This window comes from Passer montanus, unplaced genomic scaffold (genome assembly GCF_014805655.1).
Source record: "Passer montanus isolate IOZ18808 unplaced genomic scaffold, ASM1480565v1 scaffold2, whole genome shotgun sequence".
In the NCBI taxonomy this organism is placed as follows: Eukaryota; Metazoa; Chordata; class Aves; order Passeriformes; family Passeridae; genus Passer; species Passer montanus.
The window spans coordinates 6,825,734-6,847,142 of record NW_024366591.1 but is presented as its reverse complement, the minus strand read 5'-3'; the positions used below and the strand labels follow the sequence as shown (position 1 = coordinate 6,847,142).

The following is a 21,409-nucleotide window of genomic DNA, read 5'->3' as shown; positions in this document are numbered from 1 at the left end:
ATGATAAGAACAAGAATAGAATAGAATGCATAACAATCTTGTGACTGCTCACAGCCTCAGCACAGGTCGCTGTGATTGGTCATCAACTGAAAACAATCCACATGGACCAATGGAAGATGCACCTGTTGCATTCCACAGCAGCAGATAGTTATTGTTTCTTTACTGAGGCACTCAGCTTCTCAGAAGGGGATAATCCTAGCAGAGGATTTTCCATAAAATATCATGGTGACGTGTCACCCTTTTAAATTTATTAAATTAAGTAGAAAAAGAATGTTTGTAATCTCTTCTACTGGGCCCTTGCAGAAGAGAGAACAAACACTTCTTGAGGTTTATCTGTTGCCAATCAAAACCTCAATCAACTGCTGATGTGGAATGGTCAGGGAAATTCTTCACCTGTAGAACATCAAATTCTATCATATCACTAAAACAATCTTAAAACATAAGAAAATGCAAAAAACTCATGCAAAGAATGTTCATTGTTTCAAGTCCAAACAGCTGAATTTCAGAACAGAGTTCATGGACTGAAGATGTTCCTCTTTGACATCTCTGGAAATCCCTTTTGGTCCTGAAACAGGCTTGCAGAATTCTGAAACAAAGAACTGCTAAAGAAAATCAACAAGAATAATCAAAAAAATCCATTGAGAGTCATGAAACAATTCTGAGAAAAATTCTGGAATGCCCTGGCCACAGCCCTTCATTGAACCACTTGGGCTGAGGCTAATTCTTGACTTTTCAATGCTTTTGAGCTGCTAGCTCTTTCCACTTTCTCTTCTTCTTTTTTTATTTTTATTTTATTTTATTTTATTTTCCCAAAAATGCAGCAGCAGCAGCGGGTCTCTAGGACTTTTCGGTGGCCCTGGTCCTGGTGGTCGGACCAGAGAACCCAGACCTGGCCCACAGAACGGTGGCCCTGGTCCCAGCAGGGAGCTCAAAGCTCCCAAACCCAACACTGGACAGGGTGGAGGCCCAGGGAAAGGAGCCAAACGGCCCAGAACCAGCCTGTGAGGTGGGCTCTGCGTGCTCAGAACCTGGCAGGACCATGCTGCCAGTGTCTTGAGAGCAGAAATGACCAAACGCTTCCTGCCCCCAGCAGCACCGGTGCACAGCAGCAGCTTGGGAAAAGAAGCTTTCTCAGGAATTTTCATCTCGGATCTGGGGGGTTCTTGTCCCCAGAGCAAGCGAGCAATGCTTGCTTTGCACTGTGTCTCTTGCTCCTGCAAGGCAAACGCCACTGCTCCCGCTTCCTGCCCCTCGGCACCACCCTCATCCCCTCCGGGCTGGGGACCAGAGGCAGATTTTCCAGGAGCCAACTCCCCCACGCCGCTGGGGCGCTCGGGGGGAGGCAGGCACCCCAACCCCCAGAGAGAAGCCCCCGACCACACGCGAAATGACCCAGAAACCACACTGATTTCGAACACAGCCAGCCGGGCCGTGCCAGCCTGGCCATGGCCCCCCACGGAGGGACAGGCTGTCCGCAGGGTCTGATGCAGACACGGACACGAAGGACGGCGTCCCCGAAGGGGGCAGAACCACTGGGGGAGCCGACGAGAGCGGTGCGGGTGCTGAGATCGGCTCTTGAGGCGGTCCCGTGGGCTCAGCGCCGGTCTCGGCATGCTCTCGCACTGCACGTGGGTTGGCCGGGAGCGGCGGGACCGGCGCGGGCGGCGGTATCGGCGCGGGGTTGGCCCGCGCCAGCGCCGCCTGCACCGCTGTGAATTCAATTCATCGCCGGCGGCGATGCAGAGGGAGAAGGCACGGAGGCAGCTCCTGCAGCTCCCGGGGACAGCGGCACGGCCGGGGAACCATTGTTGGCGATTGCGTTGCCTGGCAACCCAGAGGCATCGGCGAGGAGCGCTTCCGGGTGCCGCGGCGCAGGCGCAGTCATCAGAGCCGGCGGAGCGGCTCCGAGAGGCGGGGACCGGCGGGGACCGGCGCCTCCCGCGGGGCCGGCCGGGGCGGGATCGGGTCCGCGCCCTCCCGGAGTGGGGGAAGCCGAGAATGCCGCGGCGGAGCGGGCCCGGAAAGCGGCGGGGCCGGCTCCCCCATCCCCCCCCCCGAGAAAGAACGGGGGGGAAAGGCAGCTCCGTCTGCGCATGCTCCGAGGGAGCAGAGGAAAACTGTTCCTCAGCCGTGGGCGAAGCCGAGGGCTGGGAATCAGCAGTTCGTCCTCTTCAACAGGTTCCTTCCTCTCTCCCGCACCTGGCGGGAAGGGAGCGACGAGCTGCACCACAGCCTCCCTTCGCTTCAAAACATGGAAGAGGGCTCGGAACGCCGGAAAAATTTCCGGAAATCCAAAATGCCAGGCAACCACGCACACACAGACTCCATGAAATCCCAGAGATCTAAGTCGAGGGAGTATATCAAATCTGTAAAAAATCCATGGAATTTTGCCCATCTGAAAAACTCATAATAATGTCTCTCCAACATATTGATTCTGTCCTTGCGTCCCCACCTGCACCAGAGGTTAATAACTTTATCATCTGACACAGAAAACCAAACCTGAGTTTTCAAAGGTACATTTTGCCAACTTGCCATTCACATTCTGCGAAAGGCAGAAGTTTCAGGAAGGGAAAACTTAACAGTACCTTGAGACAGTGTCCTTATGGATCCAGCTGTGCAGCTCTGCTGCTCTGCGGTCTCTGGACACCATGTCCAGGAAACTCCAACAGGTTCATCTGTTTGCAGCCACGGCTGTGAACTGTGCCCATCTTCAGGGCCTTGGTTCTTCAGCTCCAGGCTGGACTCCGTGGTCACTTCTGGGGTGACCATCAATGCCACACGCTCGGGGGTCACCAATTGTTGAGGATGCCCCATGTGTGGAGACACGAGGCTCGACTCCATTTTCTCAGAAGGCTGATTTATTATCTTATATATTATACTAAAATACTACATTAAAACTATACTAAAAGAACAGAGAGAAAAGAATGATCAGAAGCCTTGAAAGAACTAGAATAGAATGAATGCATAACAAAATCCTGTGACTGCTCCCAGCCTTGGCACAGGTGGCTGTGATTGGTCATCAATTGAAAACAATCCACATGGACCAATGACAGATGCACCTGTGGCCTTCCACAGCAGCAGATAGTTACTGTTTACATTTCTTTCCTGAGGTCCTCAGCTCCTCAGGAGGGGAAAATCCTAGCAGAGGATTTTCCATAAAATATCATGGTGACAAGTCGGGATTTGCAAATGGAGCAGTGTCAAAGCCAGCCAAAACTTAATTTTGTCTGGAATGAAACACTAACTTAGTAATGAGATCACTGTTTACAACTGAATTAGTTTCAGATAAAAGCTGTTTGAAATAATGTGTAAGTCATAGAGAGGTTATTATTCCTGGAAATTTACTGAAGGAAATAAAAAGGTTATTTTTAGCTCTGAGCCTATTAGGCTTCAAGCATCGTTCAGAAGGAAGATTATGTACATGCTGACTCCAGTTGGAAGGGCTTTGACATTTTACAGGAACACTAATATAGTGAGGCTGTCACAGCTGGTAAAATACAAAGGTAGTAGTTTAAAGAAAATCTAGAAGCTAAGCAGGGATCTATTGCTGCAGTCAAGTGCAACTATTTAAGACTTGCCTAAATCCCATCTGTTGAACATAAGGCAGCACATACTCAAACACAAGCTTCTTTAAGCAATCATCTCTTCTGCTTTAACATACTGGAAATATTCAAGGTAGACACTGCCAAAGATGTGACTGCAGGTATGCAAGCTGCAGCCCTGCTAAGATTCTCTCAAAACAACATGTCACTTATAGCAGTGCATCTGCTATTAAAAAATCTATTAAATAAAAAAAAAAAAAGTAATTCAATGTATTTCATTCTACCAGCTGGGTAATTTTAAAATTTATTAAGACAGTTCCCATAGTTGTATAAACAGGGTTTATTGTACATGAGGAGTTGAAGAAGGAAAGAGAAGAAAGGTATATATTATATATATATGTACAGTGAGCCATTTTAATTAATAAATTCATTCTATCTTGCTTAATACTGGAAAGAGGGAATGTGTCTGGCACCAAGGAAATTTAAAATTGAAAAAAATTTAAAAGCTAAAGTTCTGAAAATTATAAAAACCATGGTCTTATGGAAGGAACTTAAAACATATATACATGGCAATTAAAGTGGTTTATACACTGAGTGACACTGTTGCATTTGTCTTTAAATCAGCTTAGATTTTCTATTAATAGAACTGGCATTAAAACTATTTAAAAGCTAGAATATAAATAAAAGTTGGAGGGGCTGCTCCAGGAGCAGCCCAGTAAAGCAACTCACAGTAACTCAGTAGACATATTCAAGAAAACAGTTCCCCTTGAGCATCAGGGAAGTAGGCACTAACTGGGAAATAGTCCAAGTCCTGGTGTTGCAGTTGCACTGGAAGTCCGTTTCTTGTTACTGCTGTGCCATACACAATATCTTTTGAAATATACCCCTGATTTATCTGAAATGTGTAGAAACTGTTACGTTGTCTTTCTGAATCCCTTTAAAATAGGATAGATGTTTTCAAATGCTTCATAGATTTCTGCTCGTACTTTAGCACCTGGAAAAAGAGAAGGGATTAAATTCACCAAATACTTAATTTTAGCTTTTATAATGTGTATTTGAATGCAACTCTATATAAAACCTACGTGTATCCATAAATTTCCATTTTTACAATCCTTTTTAACACATTTCATAGAGAGCTTACACTACCAGCCTTCTCTGTTTAATGTGACAGCTGCTAAAACTTTCACTAGCATCTCTGTGATGATGCTATGTTGCAAATGGAATTTTCAGAGACGTAATTTCCACAGGAGACAGCCCTGTAGGATGTTTGTGCAGAAAGGCCTAACTGGTGGAGCTTTTTTTGAGAGTGTGAATATGAGGGGGAGGAAGGTCTGGCAATGGAGACCACTGCAGAGAACTGCATTTCCCCACACTGCAGGGACATGATCCTTCTTTTGTTGGTGGGTCTTGTGGGTTTTTTCTTCATAGTAAGACACAGCATGAGAAAATATGGAGGGAGTAGGCTGAGCACCCGAGGCTGAGGAGGTCCTAGAGCTCAACTATCTCCCCTTCTTTGGCTGCTGTATCATAGAGCATGGCAGCAGCCTGCAACCAAGCTACCAAAGAAAAGCTAGCTCAGTCACAGAAATAGTCTTTCAGATTTTGCCAGAAAGATCACCTGCATTCTTACAGCTTTTTGGGCACCCATATACCTGACTAGGGTTCATGATGATTCTTCCTTTGATCTAGCCAAATGTGCTGTTGCTTTGTGCATTCCCATCTGTTAAGGAACATTGTGCAGGTAGCTGTGTGTGCAGTGGCAGTGCTGAGCTGCAGGTTGAGCTCTGGGTGAAGGACACCCAGGCAAGAGGCCTGAACTGCTGAATCTTTGCCTAAAAAAGCATGGTGCTGAGCTCTCAAGAAAACCTGGTCTGACTGTGTGAGTGGGGTGTGTAGGGAGTAAAGCAGGACACCTGTTGGCTTCACTGGATCTGCCCACTGGAAGCAGGCTTTGGTCCTGCTGCAGTTGATGTGGCTCTGACTGCCAGAGTGGCTGCTGGATGGCTGCACAGGCAAGTTTCCATAACATCGCCATCCATGGAATACTCTATTAACTCTCCTTTCTCAGTACTGTCATCTCTAAAGGAAAAGTACCTGGCAGCTTACATATCCCTGTCTGTTCTCTGTCACACAGTCTGAATCTAACCTCTTGGAATAAGATACTGTCTTCACTTACCAGTTAAAACCACTTTTCCAGAAACAAAAATAAGCAGAACAATTCTTGGCTTAATCATTCTGTAGATTAAACCAGGAAACAATTCCGGCTCATAGCTGTAAGAGAAGAGAGTGTGTTTAAAGGTGCTTGCAGACCCATGTTCCATCCTATCTTCTGGGCCCAGTTCAGGACTGGGCAGAGAAGGTGTAGACTTCCCTGAAACCTGGGGATGGTAGCAGGAAACATCATTGTGACAGGTTCACATTGGGCAACCTCAGTTACACCTGAGGCAGTGCAGAGATAGGAACAAAGATGCAAGTTTCCCTGTGGTGCATGGGAATAATCTAAACAGATGTCACCTTCTAAGATAGCATGCAACAAGAATGAAACATAAACAAGCCTTTTTGTACCTGCTGAACTGCTGATGTGTGAGTACCAATCCTTCCAGTCTGATGGGAAATTTTACATCACAGCTACCCACCATATTCTGAATTTTAAAATCCAAAAATTTTGCAGGAAAACCCAGTTTCTGAACAACTCTTGCATACTTCCTTGCAGCCAGTCTGGATTGCTCCTCACTGAAGTGAGAAAAGGATATCCATATTACTGCCTCAGTTAAGTATTACTTCAAGCAAACAGCATCAAACCACAAATACCTAACTGGGAAAAAAAGTCTGTGTGGAGGGAGAGGGGAGTTCACATGCAAAACTTTTACATCCAAAATTACCAACTAGCCCTGACTGGTTTTCATGCTAATTTTGGTAATAGGCTCCCGGACACCATTAGTGTTGCACTCACTGTTCATGAGACACAAAACAGTAAATTATAAATCCATACATGTTACATTTTTAAAATATTGACCAGAGTCCCTCTAGTGGGACATTAAGATTGTTACATAAGTTTTCACCATAGAACAACCTTGAACTACTACTACTACTACTACTATTACTGTATTTCTATAAATATCTGTCAACTGGCAATATCTTCTGCTTGATTCAGCCCAGGCATTCAAACATGGGTTTAATACAACTGCACAGCCTTACCCACTGTTGCAGAATTCATTGGATTGTAAACAGCTGAGAATCTGTTTGTTGCTGATGCAGAGTAAGACAACTTGAATTTCAAGTGTCACCAGGCAGAGAAAGTGTTTCCCTGTACAGATCTATTAATTAATCTCTGCTCATTAGTTTATTCCTTCTGGATTCCTAGCAGACTTCTTCGGAGCAGAATTTCTCTCCTGCCCACTAGAGTTAAGCTTATGTTTAGTTTTCAATTCTTGTGCTTCAGTGGTCATGTTAAGAACAGATCACACTACAGGAACCAGAGATTTGGAGCTCTTGTACTGTGATGAATGAAGCTATTCAAATGTAAAATGCTTCTCTTACCATCCTTACAATTTAAGCAGTTCCAATGCATAGTTGCTGAATTCTTTTAATTATTAGAAAAAGCAGATAACTGCAAGGCCAAAAAATGAATATAATAAATGAATAAAATAAGTTATATATAACTGCAAACCAGTTTATCAGACTGAATGACAGCACTTCAGAAATAGAACTACCATTTCCCCATAAGTTAGGAAGTCTCTTCAATCATAAACAGGCATTTTCTATAGAAATGTGTATAATCTGAGGTAACTGTGAAGCAAGATTAGTTGTATCTGTACAACTTTGTTGTGTCTATATAAACAAGCATCATGGCACACGAGAAAAGACAGCCTAAGTTAGTTTGCTCGTGATGCCTAAACATACCTTTTTGCTCCTGTGCACACCATTTTTCCAGAGCTGAATATCAGTGCAGTAGTACGTGGTTCTCTTATTCTCATAATAACAGCAGCAAAACGCTGAAGTGTGAACATTGAGACTGTTAGTGATATACTGCTGTCATCATTACATTAAAACCAAATCTGCATCATTTTAGTTACACTGCAGTTCAAGGAGAACTAAGGTCAAACACACAGATCACGTACCTTCAAGCACACACACAGAGAGGTTGAACCACACAGGAAGGATATTTACCACTGCATTCCTGTTCATCTCTCATTACTATATATGCAACATATAAATAATGCTAACATTTGCATCAGAGCAATAGAAACAAATTAAAAAATATATTTTAAAAAATTCCTCCATATGTGTTGGAATTTTATCTCTTATAAGGAGGATGGAAGACTATCCAAAAAAATGGAGTGTTACAATACCAGCAAACAGAACAGCTGGAGATCAAAGTCCTGTGTAAACAGATGCCACCTCAGCTACCACTGTAGGACACAGCAGCCTGATAGCTCTAGGTTTTTATTCTCAGTAAGCCTTTCCAAATATTCTTAAATTCCTTGAAACAAGAGATACTGGAAACTGAGGTGGGCACACATGCGCGCGCGCACACACACACACACACACAAAACCTCCTGTTTGTTATATTTAACTTGGAACAGCTCACCCTGCAGTCCCATGAATTGTTCTGCTAACATAACCAAGGCAGTAGCGTGGGTTACCCAACAGCACATTTGTCAAAATATGACTTAAATAATATAGCCAAGCAACATCTTTCTTTGATAGATGAATCTACTGAGTAAATGTCAGGAGTGTGTTACATAACCCTTCTATCCCTCTGCCATGGAAAACAGTGTTTCATATTGATTATTCTAGCCTACAAGTTTTACACAGCCACCTACCCCCTACATTAGGAGTTACCAAGGCGTGCTCAAATTTTTGCTGCGCTAATATCTTACTCGCAATTACGTAACAGCATCACTGGTATAAGCTCACAGTAAGAGTCATTTATCATACATGCCTGCATGTGTGCTTTAACCTTTAAAAGCAGAGTTCAGGTCAACTGCAGCAAAATACTAAATGCTAAAACAAGAAAAACACACACACCCCAGGAAAACTGAAGCCTTCCCAAGACAAGCCAATTCAATTATGGAACATCTAAGCTTTTATTAGTGTCCAGCTACTGTTGTTGCAAAGATAACATTTTCAAGAGGATCTACCCAAAAGAAACATGAAGCAACATTATTTTCTTAATTTAATGCTCCAGTTCCTTTGCTGTTGTTCAGATTTCCCAAGTGACTTATTTAGAACCTCACTACTACTAAGAAGCAGCAGGCAACTTAAAAGTCAGTATGCAAAAAAATAAATTTAATTGATTTTGTTTTGATCCATTTTAATGTTCCACCAAACTTAGCCATCAGAAGCAATGAGATGGCAGAAGTACTGGAGGAGAACATGAGAGAACAGAGGGAAGTGAGACTATGAAAAATAAGTGAATGCCCTGTGACTGTAAGAATTCCAGAGGAGCAGCTAGGTGGAGGAAACCACAGCTCTGGCAGGAGTCCAGGATTTTAACTCTTCTTTCCTTTCTCCTTGTTGGGAGATAGGGAACAAGATTTCATCATCAGACATTTCACAGTAATAAGCAAAAAGAGCTCACTGAGCACTGAAATATGTCCATATGAACAGCAGCAGAGGCCAGCTCTACCAAAAAAGCTTGGCCAGTGTACTACACTGTTGGTTAGGGTTTTTCTAAATCTAACAACTTACAACCTGGTGCACATCACAGCTACCTCCGCATAAAAATGATTTTTACTAATTTGAATGTCCTAAGTTTATTAAGATTTCCCTTTTAACTACAGTATAAAACTGCATATATAGCAGGTAGGTTTTTCAGTCTATTGCAGAAGCCTGCAGCCACAACCTGGACCTTTAATTTATCTGTTATAGGATGAACTCTTAATACATTTCTCTTACCTTGGGATTATATTCAGCATTTCGGGCACGAAGTGCAATAGTTTTTAGGTCAAGTTTGCAACCAAGATTCACCGTGGACACAATATTCCTAAAGACAGATCAGAGAAATACATTAAAAAAAACAATAAGGAATTCATGTGTCTTCCTCATTTTTAACCAAGACAAATCAATTTTATTTTTTTTATTATTTTGTTTCTCCAAGTGAGTGTGAATGGCATCTTTCCTACTAACACGAGCACTGAGCAGTGTTTTTTCTCAGGAACCTGCTTTTATAGGACAGAAGCTCCTAAGGCACAGTTGCTGATTCCTCCTTATCTGTCAGCTATTATGAAAAGTGTCTCATGAGAAGAATCTCTATTTCAGTTTGGCAGGAAAAATTACTGATGCTGAGAGCTCTCACCACAATCAGGGAAGCTGCTGGAAACAGGAGAAAATGAGATAGTACCATCTGAAATGTTCCTTGCTATGTCCTTCAGGGTGCAAAACTAAGTGGGAATGACCCAGGAGATAAATGCATTGCCAGGAGATGGGACAGCAGGTCTCCAGAAAGTTTTTGAAAGTTACTAGATAAAAATTTTTCTTTTCTGGGAAAACCCTGAAATATAAAGGTCCTCAGTGAGGAAAAAAAAAAAAAGAAAAATACGAGAAACTACTCTTTCAATTCATGGTATCAACCATTTCTCGTGGTCCCTTCCACAAATTTCTGAAGTAGTCTCTTTAAAACTGAAGTTCACTGAAAATACTTCCATACCTGAACTTAGAATTAGTTCTAGGTTTTTTTTACCTTCTCACAAATTCAGTGTTAGCCATGCTCTGGAAAAGGAAACATCTTGAACTCCTAAAGTGCAAGGAGTTAAAAATTATGATGGTGTTAAATGAACACATATATAACCCTCCATTAGTATGCTCCAAAGATGTACTGTTGACAAATCACTAAGAAACTGTTTATATTACTAAGTGGTTTAGTAATGAAGCTAAGCTAAAAATAAAAGTAAAAATCACTCATATTGCTACAGCAGACTCATAAATTCTCGGGACCTCCCTTCCCACCAAAATGCAGTACCTAATTCCTGATGTGACTTTGGTCCTAAGTCTTTAAAGAGCTATCTGAGAAAGGACACGATGCACCAACGCATGGGGCACTCACTGTAGTTGTGGCACTATGCCAGAGCTCTCTGAGGCCGGTGTTGCAGGAGTTATTGGAGTCATCGGAGTCATTGGAGAGGAGTACAGAGGTGTGGTTCCAGGTAAAGGGGCTGTGGTAAGAGTCTGTGAATGGAAGAGCTGGGGGGTTTGACCAGATGTTCCCTGTGTCGCTTGCTGTGACGTGGACTGCTGTGCTGCTTGCTGCTGCTGCTGCTGCCGCTGCTGTTCCTCCAATATGGACAGACTGTTGGTGCTCTGGACAGGCTGCGGTGTCAGTCCTGTGCCATACGGCATCATTGGGCTGAAAATTGGGATTCCTGGGGTCATTGCACCCTACAGAAGAAAACATGACATGAAAACCACAGATCATGATGACTCCATTTTGATTTTAAGAGATAAAGTTTTCAGGAGGAGTCAAAAATAAATCTATGTTAGCTGAGTTGATCATATCAAACCTAAAGCATCTAGCAGTAAATCATTAAAATCAGAAATGCAGATGTTCTATAGAATAAAGTACTACCCAAAGGAATCTAGGGAACATGACACGCTTCTCACTCTACCTGCAAGCATGTCTCAAATTTGACCCACAATTTAACTTGAAATTGTCTGAACACCAACCGTGCTCACTGTACCCACTGCATTCATAGCCCAGCAACAATCTATTACGTACATAGTTTAAGGAGCAACTACAAAATTAAATTAATCTTTCCAACTTGTAACTCATGTTTCAACTTACGAGGAACCCCATTAAGAAATCCCACATATATTCCATGTATAAGAAACCATGTGTTTCTTTTATTTCTGAATATAGACGTCAATGGTTACAAAATTCTGCTTCATACTAGTATTATTCGATACCTAGCAGAATTTTTCAGGTCTGCACCCAAAGAAATGTGAAGCTAGATGCAAGAAAGAGAAAGCACTTTCATAAAGGAAATTCAGATCATAGTTACATTTTAAATAATTTGTTTTTACCTGAGGGGAGGCTAAGCCTTGAGCGTAGGGTGGCAAACTGTTGTTCTGATCCATGATTCCAGTTATTTCTTTGGTGAGGCCAGAAGTACTTCCTTCAATTAATTTAAATAAACTTCAAATCCTAGAGGTTTTTTAACCATTTAAAACATTACAGTGAAGTAGCTTTTAAGCCAAGCTGAAAGTGTTAGGAGAACATCAGCTTCAGAAAAATATGAGTCTACAACACTAACCAAAGCCTGAAAAGAAAAAAGTAATATCTTGAGAATAATATCTAAACACAAACCCAAAAGCAAACCTATCAGCTGCTGACTCAGATAACAGACACCCACGTACAAATACATATAAGATCATTCACGCATACACACACATGCATGCACAATCCATAAAAATAACCTTTTTCAGGCACACTCCATAGAAACTTTGCAGTATGATTCTGCTGAAGTCCCTGGCAGGTCAGCTGACTTACATGGACAGGCCTCTGTCTAACCAAACCCTCCTGCACTAACAGCTCAAGCTGTTGATGCTCATTCTACTCCAAGCTTCACTTTAGCTGCAAAAGCACTGATTTTTTCAGAATTTAATTCCCTTGGCTACTAATTGACATTGCTCTTAAGTCTCTTCCTGGCCATTTTAAGGCTTGGGCTTTCAAAAATTACTTTTTTTCTTCTATGAGAAAAGCATCGCAGCTCAAATCACAAGTAGGAAAACCTCTTCCATCCAATTACATAAAATAAAGCACTAACAGATTTCAAACTGTAATGACATGCATTTCATGAGAAAAAAGAAATATGTGAAGACAAATTTCAAGTACACAAGTGAAGCATACAATGATTTTCTTTCATTTTTTAACTATACTTCTGTTGCTGTGATATGGAAATAAACAACAGAAGTAGAGAATTTAAATGTTATGGTACCAATGATATAAAATACTATCCCATTAATTTGTAAGTTTCTTTATGATTGCTAAGAAATACTCAAGGTCATTATTAGGCCAGAGGTAGGCCACCTCAAAATCTGAAGACAGCCTATTCAGCCTCTCTTTTTTTTAAGATGTGAGAGCTCAGAACTACAATAATATTTACACTGCAGCTAGAAAGGCCTGCTTTTTTCCAGCCATGACCATAAGATATTGGCATCTTTACCTTCACCAAAGGTATCAAGCAGAGCACCCACGTTTTACAACGTGGGTGCATTAAAGGCCTAACCATTATCCTGGAAGAAACAAAGTCAACTCCTCAACCGGCCAGCTATTTAGTAAGAAGGCTGGATACCCGGCATGCCAAAACCGGGTATGCACCCAGGGCACCGTCTACTCAGAGGTCCCTCCTCTACCCACTCAACGCGGCTTGCTCGGATCTCCGCTACAAACGTCAGGCGACGTTTCGGTCGAGGGAACAGAGTCCAGAAGCCGGAGACAGCCCGGAGGAGGCCCCGGCCCACCCCCGAGGCCCCTTTCGGGCTCGCCACCCAGCAGCGCTCGGCCCGCAGCCCTCACCTCCTCACCTCCCACCCCACACCGGCCCCCGCCCGCTCTCGCAGGGTCCCGCCGCTGCCCGCCAAGCACTGGAGCAGATTGTCCTGAGAGGTTACAGAGTCTCTCTCACTGGAGATGTTCAGGAACCATCTGGACACAACCCTGTGCCAGGTGCTCTGGGATGACCCTGCTTGAGCAGAACGCTTGCCCCAAATGACCCCCTGTAGTCCCTTCCAGATCCTGTGAATCTGTGGGGGTGCCTGGCAGTGCGCCAGGCCCTCACAGAAGCTGGAAGGCCTGGTGGTTCCTCACACTGCAGCTGTACAGAGTTCCGTGCTGCCAACTGCAGATCTCACCACTGTGTCTGCATGGAGACTGCAGCCACCACAGCTGTGCTTCTCAAGCAGGGCAACACACTTCTCCTCAGGAGCCACCATGTGTCCCCTGCATCTCACTGTCCCCACCCTCTACTCCCCTAGTACCTCTTCGAGCTTCTATCCCAGCCCTTCCTACTTGCTTCCACTTGTGCCATGGGGCCTGGCACCACACCCCATGGCCCACCTCAGGACCTGGTGATACCCTGTCTGGAGTACTGTGTCCAGCTCAAGGAAGACCTGGACCTGTTGGAGCAAGTGCAGAGGAGGGCCACCAAGATGCTTAGAGGGATGAAGCACAAGGAAAGGCTGAGATAATTTTCATTATTCAGCCTGGATAAGAGAAGGCTTGAGGGTGACCTACTAGAAAGGTGGAGAGGGACTTTTCACAAGAGTGTGTAGTGACAGGACAAGGGGGTATGGCCTCAAACTGAAAGAGAGATGGTTTAGATTAGATATTAGGAGGAAGTTTTTGTTGTGAGGATGGTGCAGTACTGGCACAGGTTGCCCTGGGAAATTGTGGGTGCCCCATCCCTGGAAGTTTTCAATGCAGGACGGAGCTCTGAGTGGTTTGGTCTAGTAAAAGGTGTCCCTGCCCGTGACAGCACTAGATGATCTTTAAGGTCCCTTCCCACACCAACCACCCGATGATTCTATGATTCCCGACTCTTGCTCTTCGCGGCGGTTCCAAAGGCGCTCTCCCCCACAGAAGAGGAGCCGCGCTGCTGCCCACCCGCCCAAAGGCGAGCGGTGTGTTATGGCCTCACCACGAGCGGGCACGCCGGCGACAGGGCGGCGCCGGCACCGGCTCCCGCCCAAGCGCTGCCCGGGGCCCAGGCACACACCTTGCCGCAGGCGGGCCGGGGCGGGTTCGCGCCGCAGCGGCTCTGCCGCCCTCCGGCCAGGCCCCGGCGCTCGCCGCCCAGCAGAGCAGCCAAGAGACGGCGGTGCCGCCCTCCAGAGCGGCTCCGCTTCCGCCTCCGGTGCCGCCATTTCGCCGTGAGACAGCAGCGATCGGGAGGCCGCGATGCTGTCCACCGCGGGATGCGGGCCCTCCCGGCCCGAGGCGGGCTGCGGGCTGGAGGCGCCCGTGCAGCACTACCGCTTCTCGCCGTACACCTTCAACGGAGGGTGAGCGGCCCGGCAGGCAGCGGGCGGGACGGGGCACCCTCGGCCCGGTGTATGGGGCCCAGGGGAAAGCGGCGCCGGGGCTGGGGCTGCCTCGCCTTATTCCTGCTTCTCCTCGGGTTTATATCCCCTCACGGTCTCCTCTTTGTAGGGAGAGAGCACAAGGCAGCACAAGGAGGAGATGGGCTTGGGCTTGCCTTGAGGCCTTGCAGCCTTTCAGGGTGTTCTTGCCTGTCCGTGTGGCTTTTGGAACACTCGGGCTCCCTGAACTTTGACTGATCTAAAAGTACGCATCTTTTGTTCCCCGCGGGGTAGTTTCTTTATAGTGGCTTAGGAAACCCAAGTAATGGTCCTGTTACAGAATGACAGAGTTGTTAGGGCTGGCTTGGCTAGGAGATAATCCAGTCCAAGCCCCCTGCTCTAAGGCTAATGCAGGGTCACCACAAGCAGGTGAGTCCAGAACGTGTCCAGGTGGGTTTTCAATGTCTTCAGAGAGGGAGACTTCCCTGGGCAGCCTGTTCCAGTGCTCTGCCACCCTCAACGTTAAGTTCTTCCTCATGTTGGGGATGAACTTCCTGTGTTTTAGTTTATGGCCTTTGCTTTTTACCATGTTGCTAATAAATGTGTTACCGGGTTGAATGCTGCCTTGCTGTAGTTGTTAAAGGCAGGTGATGTTTTACACACCTGAGTTGATGGTATGATCTGGCCAGGTAGGTTTTTTTTTTTTCCTTAGGATGACTACTGCTTTTTAAAGGGCATCTCTTTGTTACTTAATGGTAATACACCTGTGGTGATCACAAAACTAGTTGTTAGGAAGTAATAACACCAAATTTTAAAACTGACGTTTATTTAAGTGTAGTGATACTGTTGCTCAATACTTTGTTTGTTTTAGGAGGATGAGTTATTATCAGGCGTATAAAATACCTCATCCATTGGGTCTGGTTCTTGCCTGATGGAGAGTCTCTGTTTTACCAAGTTTCCATACAGTTTAAATCAGAGTAGAGGGCCACATGTATTTTCTTCAGTCTGGCTAGAGTCTTCTTCCTTTGGTGTTGAGTAGGGATATGCATAGTGGGAAACATAGCAAGGAATATAAGATACTTTACAAAACTTGCGTCTTGGTGTAGAATTACTATCTAGTTTGTTTCTGTGTTGCCTAAGAAGATGCTTGTGCTGCAGGTCGTGATTTATCAATACTCTTTTTTTAAGGACTGTGCTGGCGATTGCTGGAGAAGACTTTTGCATCGTTGCCTCTGACACACGTCTGAGTGAAGGCTATTCAATTCACTCCCGGGACAGTCCAAAATGCTACAAGCTGTAAGTCCAGATCTGCAAGGATTGAAAAAGATGAAAAATCTTTTGTATTGCTGACCATGTCACCTGCCTCCTGCTTTAAGCAGAATTCTTAGAAGAAGAAGCACAGTAACAAAGTAGATTTTGGAGTTGTGGTGACCTTTGCTATAATGCAAGATGTGATGTGATGTTGTAAATGTAGCCAGATTTCTTGTTTCGTGCTCTTGAAGTCAAGTGAGAGCAGAACATTTTTAGCATGATACAAACCTTAATGTGGAGTTTTTTGGCTGGATAATCAGAAGAATTTTTAACTTGACTGTAGCAAAACTTATCCCTATGATAACTCATTCTGCATCTGGTGATGGTCTGCAAGTGTGTCCACTGCTGCCAGTTGTACTGATCTCTCTAGTTCATTACCTGGCACTTTAGAGAGGTGTTTGTTTTAGGGGAGGCAAACCTATCATTAGTTCCATAATTGAACTTTCTTTGCTCATTTTACACTTAGTTTGACTCAGCTGGGTAGCGTCTCCTTGGTTTACAGCTACATGTTATTTCTGTTCATTTTACTGCAGCAAGTGCTTGCCTTGTAGGCTGTCATCAACTATGTAAACTTTTTTTTTTTGTCTGGGTTATTGTTTCTTTTTCTAAATTGATGACATGAAATCAAAATAACTTGGTTTCTCTTGGCTAACTTGTTACTGCTCTGTGTTTGACTCTCTGCTACTGTCCAGATGGAGATTAGTCTGGTGCAGTATACATAATTGTACACAGTGGCTTTGTGTAAGTCTAGTGGAGGGCTGAGAGAAGATTTTAAGATGTTTTCTGAATGACTGCTTTGGGTTGTTTAGTGTGTATTAATGTTTCTATACTCTTTTCTGTTTCCTGGAATTAAAATTTCAAGTGTGTGTTCTCGTGGTTAGTGTTCATAAAACATTTCAAAACTGAGCAGAGAGCTAAGCTTCTGTAGTGCATCTGCAGCCAAATAACTTCTGTTTGTGCTGACAAAAGCCACCAAAACCATAAATGTCACATAACCATTGTACAAGCTTATAACAGATCTTCTAGTAAGACTGAATTGCTACAGCTGGATTTGGGGTGCATGAAGAAAGGGAGAATTTATTTTTGTCACTCTTACTGACAGCTGAAGAAGGAGGTGGGTTGAAGAAAGACATCTGCATGGTCCTGCGTTTAATTATTGAGTCCTCTTGGAGATGTAGGTTGCAGGTGCCTTTTGTACACCACAGATCTGTTACTACGTTTTAGACAACTGTTTTTGACAGCACTAGAAAAACTGAAAATACGTTTGGTGTTTTCATAATAACCTACTGTGTAAGAAATTGCTGTAGTTGATGCTAAGTCTAAAATTGTAACAAAATGTTACATTTTTCAGAACAGAACAAACTGTCATTGGATGCACTGGTTTCCATGGAGACTGCCTTACCCTTACTAAAATTATTGAAGCCAGATTAAAGGTAACTACGAATCTTACTGTATTTAGAAACTTAGATTCTTAATATTATAATTGAGACCAATAATATGATACGTTTTAATTATAACTTCTGCTGTTTTTTTCCAAGTGTTTGTATTATAACTGTGTTGCTAGTGAAAGATCTGGCAGGGAAAATTGGTGCTGTGTTCTTATTAAATGTGGCACCATAAATTTATAGACTGGACGAGCTGGAAAGGATATTGTAAATGAGGCAACATGTATTAATTACAAAAATTTGAAGATGTGTTAATCTTTGGCTTGTAAAGAGGTTTTACCTTTTAGACCAGTGTGTTTTCAGTAATTGTGCTGGTTAATAATTTTGCTTAGCATCAGATTCTTCTGTAGTGAGGTTACAGAAAATGTAATTCTGGTTGAATGTGAGCTTTAGTGTTTGACTTCCTTCTTGGATGTGCTCTACCACTTGCAGATGTACAAGCATTCCAACAACAAGACCATGACTACAGGGGCTATTGCAGCGATGCTGTCTACCATCCTGTACTCTCGACGTTTCTTTCCCTACTACGTTTACAATATAATTGGTGGACTTGATGAACAAGGTAAGACTTCAAACAGAAAAAGAAAAAAGAGAGGCTGCATTTCTCTGAGTGGATAGTTATTCCTTTACATCTCAGGAGTACTGATTGAATAACAAAGTTTTGTGTTGCTATTCCTAACACCTGCCTTTAGGCATTATGGTACTTACACAGATTGAATACATATTTGTATCTGGCTTGTTTCCCAGTTTTTGGTATTCACTTGATTTTTCATTTCTGAAGGTCTGAAAGTCTAAAAGCTATGTTATAATTATTTGATTACAAATAAAATCTCCTAAGTGAAATAATTCATACTTTAGACTGGAGAATCTTACAACTGTTTTGGTGGATTTTTAAATTGCACCTTTAAAGTAGATGTCACCAGTAAAATTGTATATGTTTCACTCATACCTGTGAGTGTGGTAAAGACTATGTGATATGAAGACTTACTCCAGAGACAGATTTCTGCAAAGTTATTTCAAAATGTTAACTAACTTCTAATGAAAATCATGACTTCTACACAGAAGCTGTAGTTTAATGTACAGCCCTTCCAGAACTTACTGGGTTGCTGTGATTTGGTTGAGTAGCTGAAATACTGTGTTGTCTGGCTTTGAGAAGGAGCTCAGAGGTGGTCTTGTTTGGATAATTTTAGCCATTCCCTGCAGTTTGTTTTTACCAGTAACTTGTACTGCTTTCCCAGTCTTGCTAAGACTGTCTATGATTTCTGGGATCTGGCAGGGGATTAGTCTGCCTTGTGTAATGGTAAATCTCGGATTATAAGGGTGCTGTAGCAGCTGATAAGAATCAGTGTGCAGGTTTGCTTGCATGGACTAAATTAGGGTCCAGCAAGATTGATTGTTAATTTGGCTGGCTTTCTCAGGGCTGTTCCGCTCCTGTGCTCTGCTGCCAAGGGTGCTGGCCAGTTCATTGAATTGGGTGCAGCCTGTCTGAACAGAAAGGCTGGGCTTGGCCAGCTGCTGCATTCTGACTGGCATGTCCTTATCAAGCCCTGATGCTTCAGAGCTGCAGTGTGTCTGTACCTCTGATGTTGGTGCGAGCCAGTAAACTTTGCACTACCTGGTCTGGCTGCAGAGGGAAGTGTGCAAGAGACCAGAGCATCATCCCTGGTTCTGGGAGTTCAATGCAGAGACATCCAGGCCTGCTTTCTGGAGGTAATTCAAGAAACATTCAGGATCGATGTCTGAGCTGCTTGTTTGTGTTAGCTGTGGAACCCCTGGGGCTCTTTGTGCAGCACTACACTCTAGCTCATTTTTCTGCTTTGATTACTCTGCATCAGCACTTTTTCTGTGGTAAGTAGTGTAGGAAATATCTGTTGAAGCATGGTTGTGGCTTAAATAAAGAAAATAACTTTGGATATTGTACCAGGCTGCAGCCATAGTGAGTCTTCTGTAAAAAGCATCATCTGAACATATTCTGTTGTTTGGTAAAGGTTTACTGGGATCTGCACTGTCCCAGATGTTGCTTATCCAGAGAGCTGGTTTTGTTGAAGATGCTTGTCAGTATTGGGCAGCTTTATGAATTACATTCTAACTTTTTTTTTTTTTTCAGGGAAGGGAGCAGTTTATAGCTTTGATCCAGTGGGCTCCTATGAGAGAGATACTTTCAAAGCAGGTGGATCAGCAAGTGCAATGTTGCAGCCTTTGCTGGATAATCAGGTAAAATAGCTTGTTGGCTTTTGTTTTGGTTTGTTTTTTTCTTTATCTCAGTAAAAATTTGTGACATTCAAATTAATGTAGCTTTATTTCTGGAGAATATTACTTCTGAGAGAAGTTTTAAATATATTAATATATTACCCAGGTAGGACCTGGTAATCCACACATTTATAAATTATGTGGCTTTACTTTCTCAGGAGAAATCAAAGTTTTGCTTTGGGGTCTGTTCAGCTTTTTAATGCATTATTTGTATTTGCAATGCCTGTTTAAAAGACAGAAATGTTTAATTGGGAGTTATGTTTGTCCTAGAAGGTGTTTGGAGGGGTTTTGGGAGTTTTTTCGGGAGTTTTTTCTGATAACATAAATATGCTTGTTACTTAGTATGAAATAATTCCACATTAAGAAGATAGAATTGATTCATACATTTTACAATTTAACATATCCTTGTTTAAGTCTTCAGTTTTGTACAACTCATATACCATATTTTAGTAAGAGTGTTTTTACATAAACTGCTGGAAACTTATTCAGCTAAATCTGCCTGAAATACTTGAAGAATATTTTCATATTTAGTTGAAGCTGTTAATAATTAAATGGGACAAATACCAAAGCATGTTTTACTCATTTTAATTTTTTTACATTAGTGTTGGTATTTAGTCACTTGAACCTGATGCCAACACAACTTTTGTGCTTAGAAAAGTAGTAAATGTTCTTGACTCTTACCAGATGAGAAAGGAATAGAATGTTTCCTTTTGTTTAACTTTATTAACTGAAGGAAATATATTCTGCAAAATGAAGTTGTCATAAGTAATTTTTTATTGCTTATGGGTTTCAGGCAAAACATGGGACTCTTCTCCTGTATCTGTTCTGATGCTTAAGTTGACACTTATATTTATAAGCTAACTTAACGCTGTTTGGAAGGACCAGATAAGCTCCAATACAGACTTAGTTTTGAAGTCTAGGTATCTCAGGGAATATTTGTTTTTAAGAAATGTTCCTAACTACAAGTGACCAGAGGAAAAAAGACTTGTGCAGTTCTGGTACTGCCAAACTTGTGAGAATTTATGAATAATTAGATCAGATCCAAATGTTCATTGTGATCTTGTACATGCTGAATGAGCAGGAGGAGCTATGCTGGCTGTGTATTGAATCTGCTTCTAGGTAATTTTCTAAGAGTATTGGTATTGGCAACGGTCTCAACTGTAAACTGTGTGAAGGAATACTTTTTCAGCTTTGGGGTTTTTAAGATCGATGGGCCCTTTCTTCTTTTTAATTAATCTAAATCTGTTTATTCTAGTACAGAGACTGAAACAATTTTCATAGATGGATAAAATACATTTTCATCTCTTTTAGATTGGCTTCAAGAACATGCAAAATGTGGAGCATGTACCTCTGACCCTGGAAAAGGCTTTGCAGCTGGTAAAGGATGTCTTCATTTCTGCTGCTGAGAGAGATGTGTACACTGGGGATGCACTGAAGATTTGCATTGTCACAAAAGATGGAATTAAAGAGGAAACTGTTCAGTTACGAAAAGACTAATTCAGTTCATGTTATCTGTGATGTACAATTTACCTGTGTCATGAAGACATTTGTCCAATTAAATTTTTTTTCAAACAGTTCAGCTACTGTGGTGCTGAGTATTTTCTGTCTTTGTTAGAAGTTGTGTGTTTTAGGAACCAGAGCAGTTCATGGTGAGGAAGCAGCTTGAAGTTACAAGTCAGTTTCCTTCATCTCATCTTAATCTATCAATCAAGCTAATTCTAAAGGAAGTTTAATCCCCTTCTCACAATCCCTTATGCTGAACTATGGGGGAGTATGAAAATTTAAGCTCAGAGACTATTCTGATAATTCTTTCAGTTCAGTCTTGATTTAGTGAGTAAAGCA

At 42.8% G+C, this 21,409-nt stretch overlaps 2 protein-coding genes across 2 annotated transcripts; one reads left to right on the top strand and one right to left on the bottom strand.

The window, feature by feature from the left end:
* Positions 1–3,834: 3,834 nt before the first annotated feature.
* On the bottom strand, positions 3,835–11,803 carry LOC120501357 (TATA-box binding protein). The gene is made up of 7 exons (XM_039707524.1): positions 11,565–11,803; positions 10,591–10,922; positions 9,444–9,531; positions 7,446–7,537; positions 6,108–6,275; positions 5,719–5,813; positions 3,835–4,536 (listed from the first exon to the last, which is right to left on the bottom strand). The coding sequence occupies exons 1-7, from the start codon at positions 11,616–11,618 to the stop codon at positions 4,457–4,459; spliced, it is 909 nt and encodes a 302-aa protein (XP_039563458.1). The 5' UTR covers positions 11,619–11,803; the 3' UTR covers positions 3,835–4,456.
* Positions 11,804–14,380: 2,577 nt separating this feature from the next.
* On the top strand, positions 14,381–21,146 carry PSMB1 (proteasome 20S subunit beta 1). Its single transcript, XM_039707578.1, has 6 exons — positions 14,381–14,543; positions 15,750–15,857; positions 17,224–17,305; positions 17,750–17,879; positions 19,425–19,531; positions 20,879–21,146. The coding sequence occupies exons 1-6, from the start codon at positions 14,440–14,442 to the stop codon at positions 21,062–21,064; spliced, it is 717 nt and encodes a 238-aa protein (XP_039563512.1). The 5' UTR covers positions 14,381–14,439; the 3' UTR covers positions 21,065–21,146.
* The last annotated feature ends 263 nt before the right edge of the window (positions 21,147–21,409 follow it).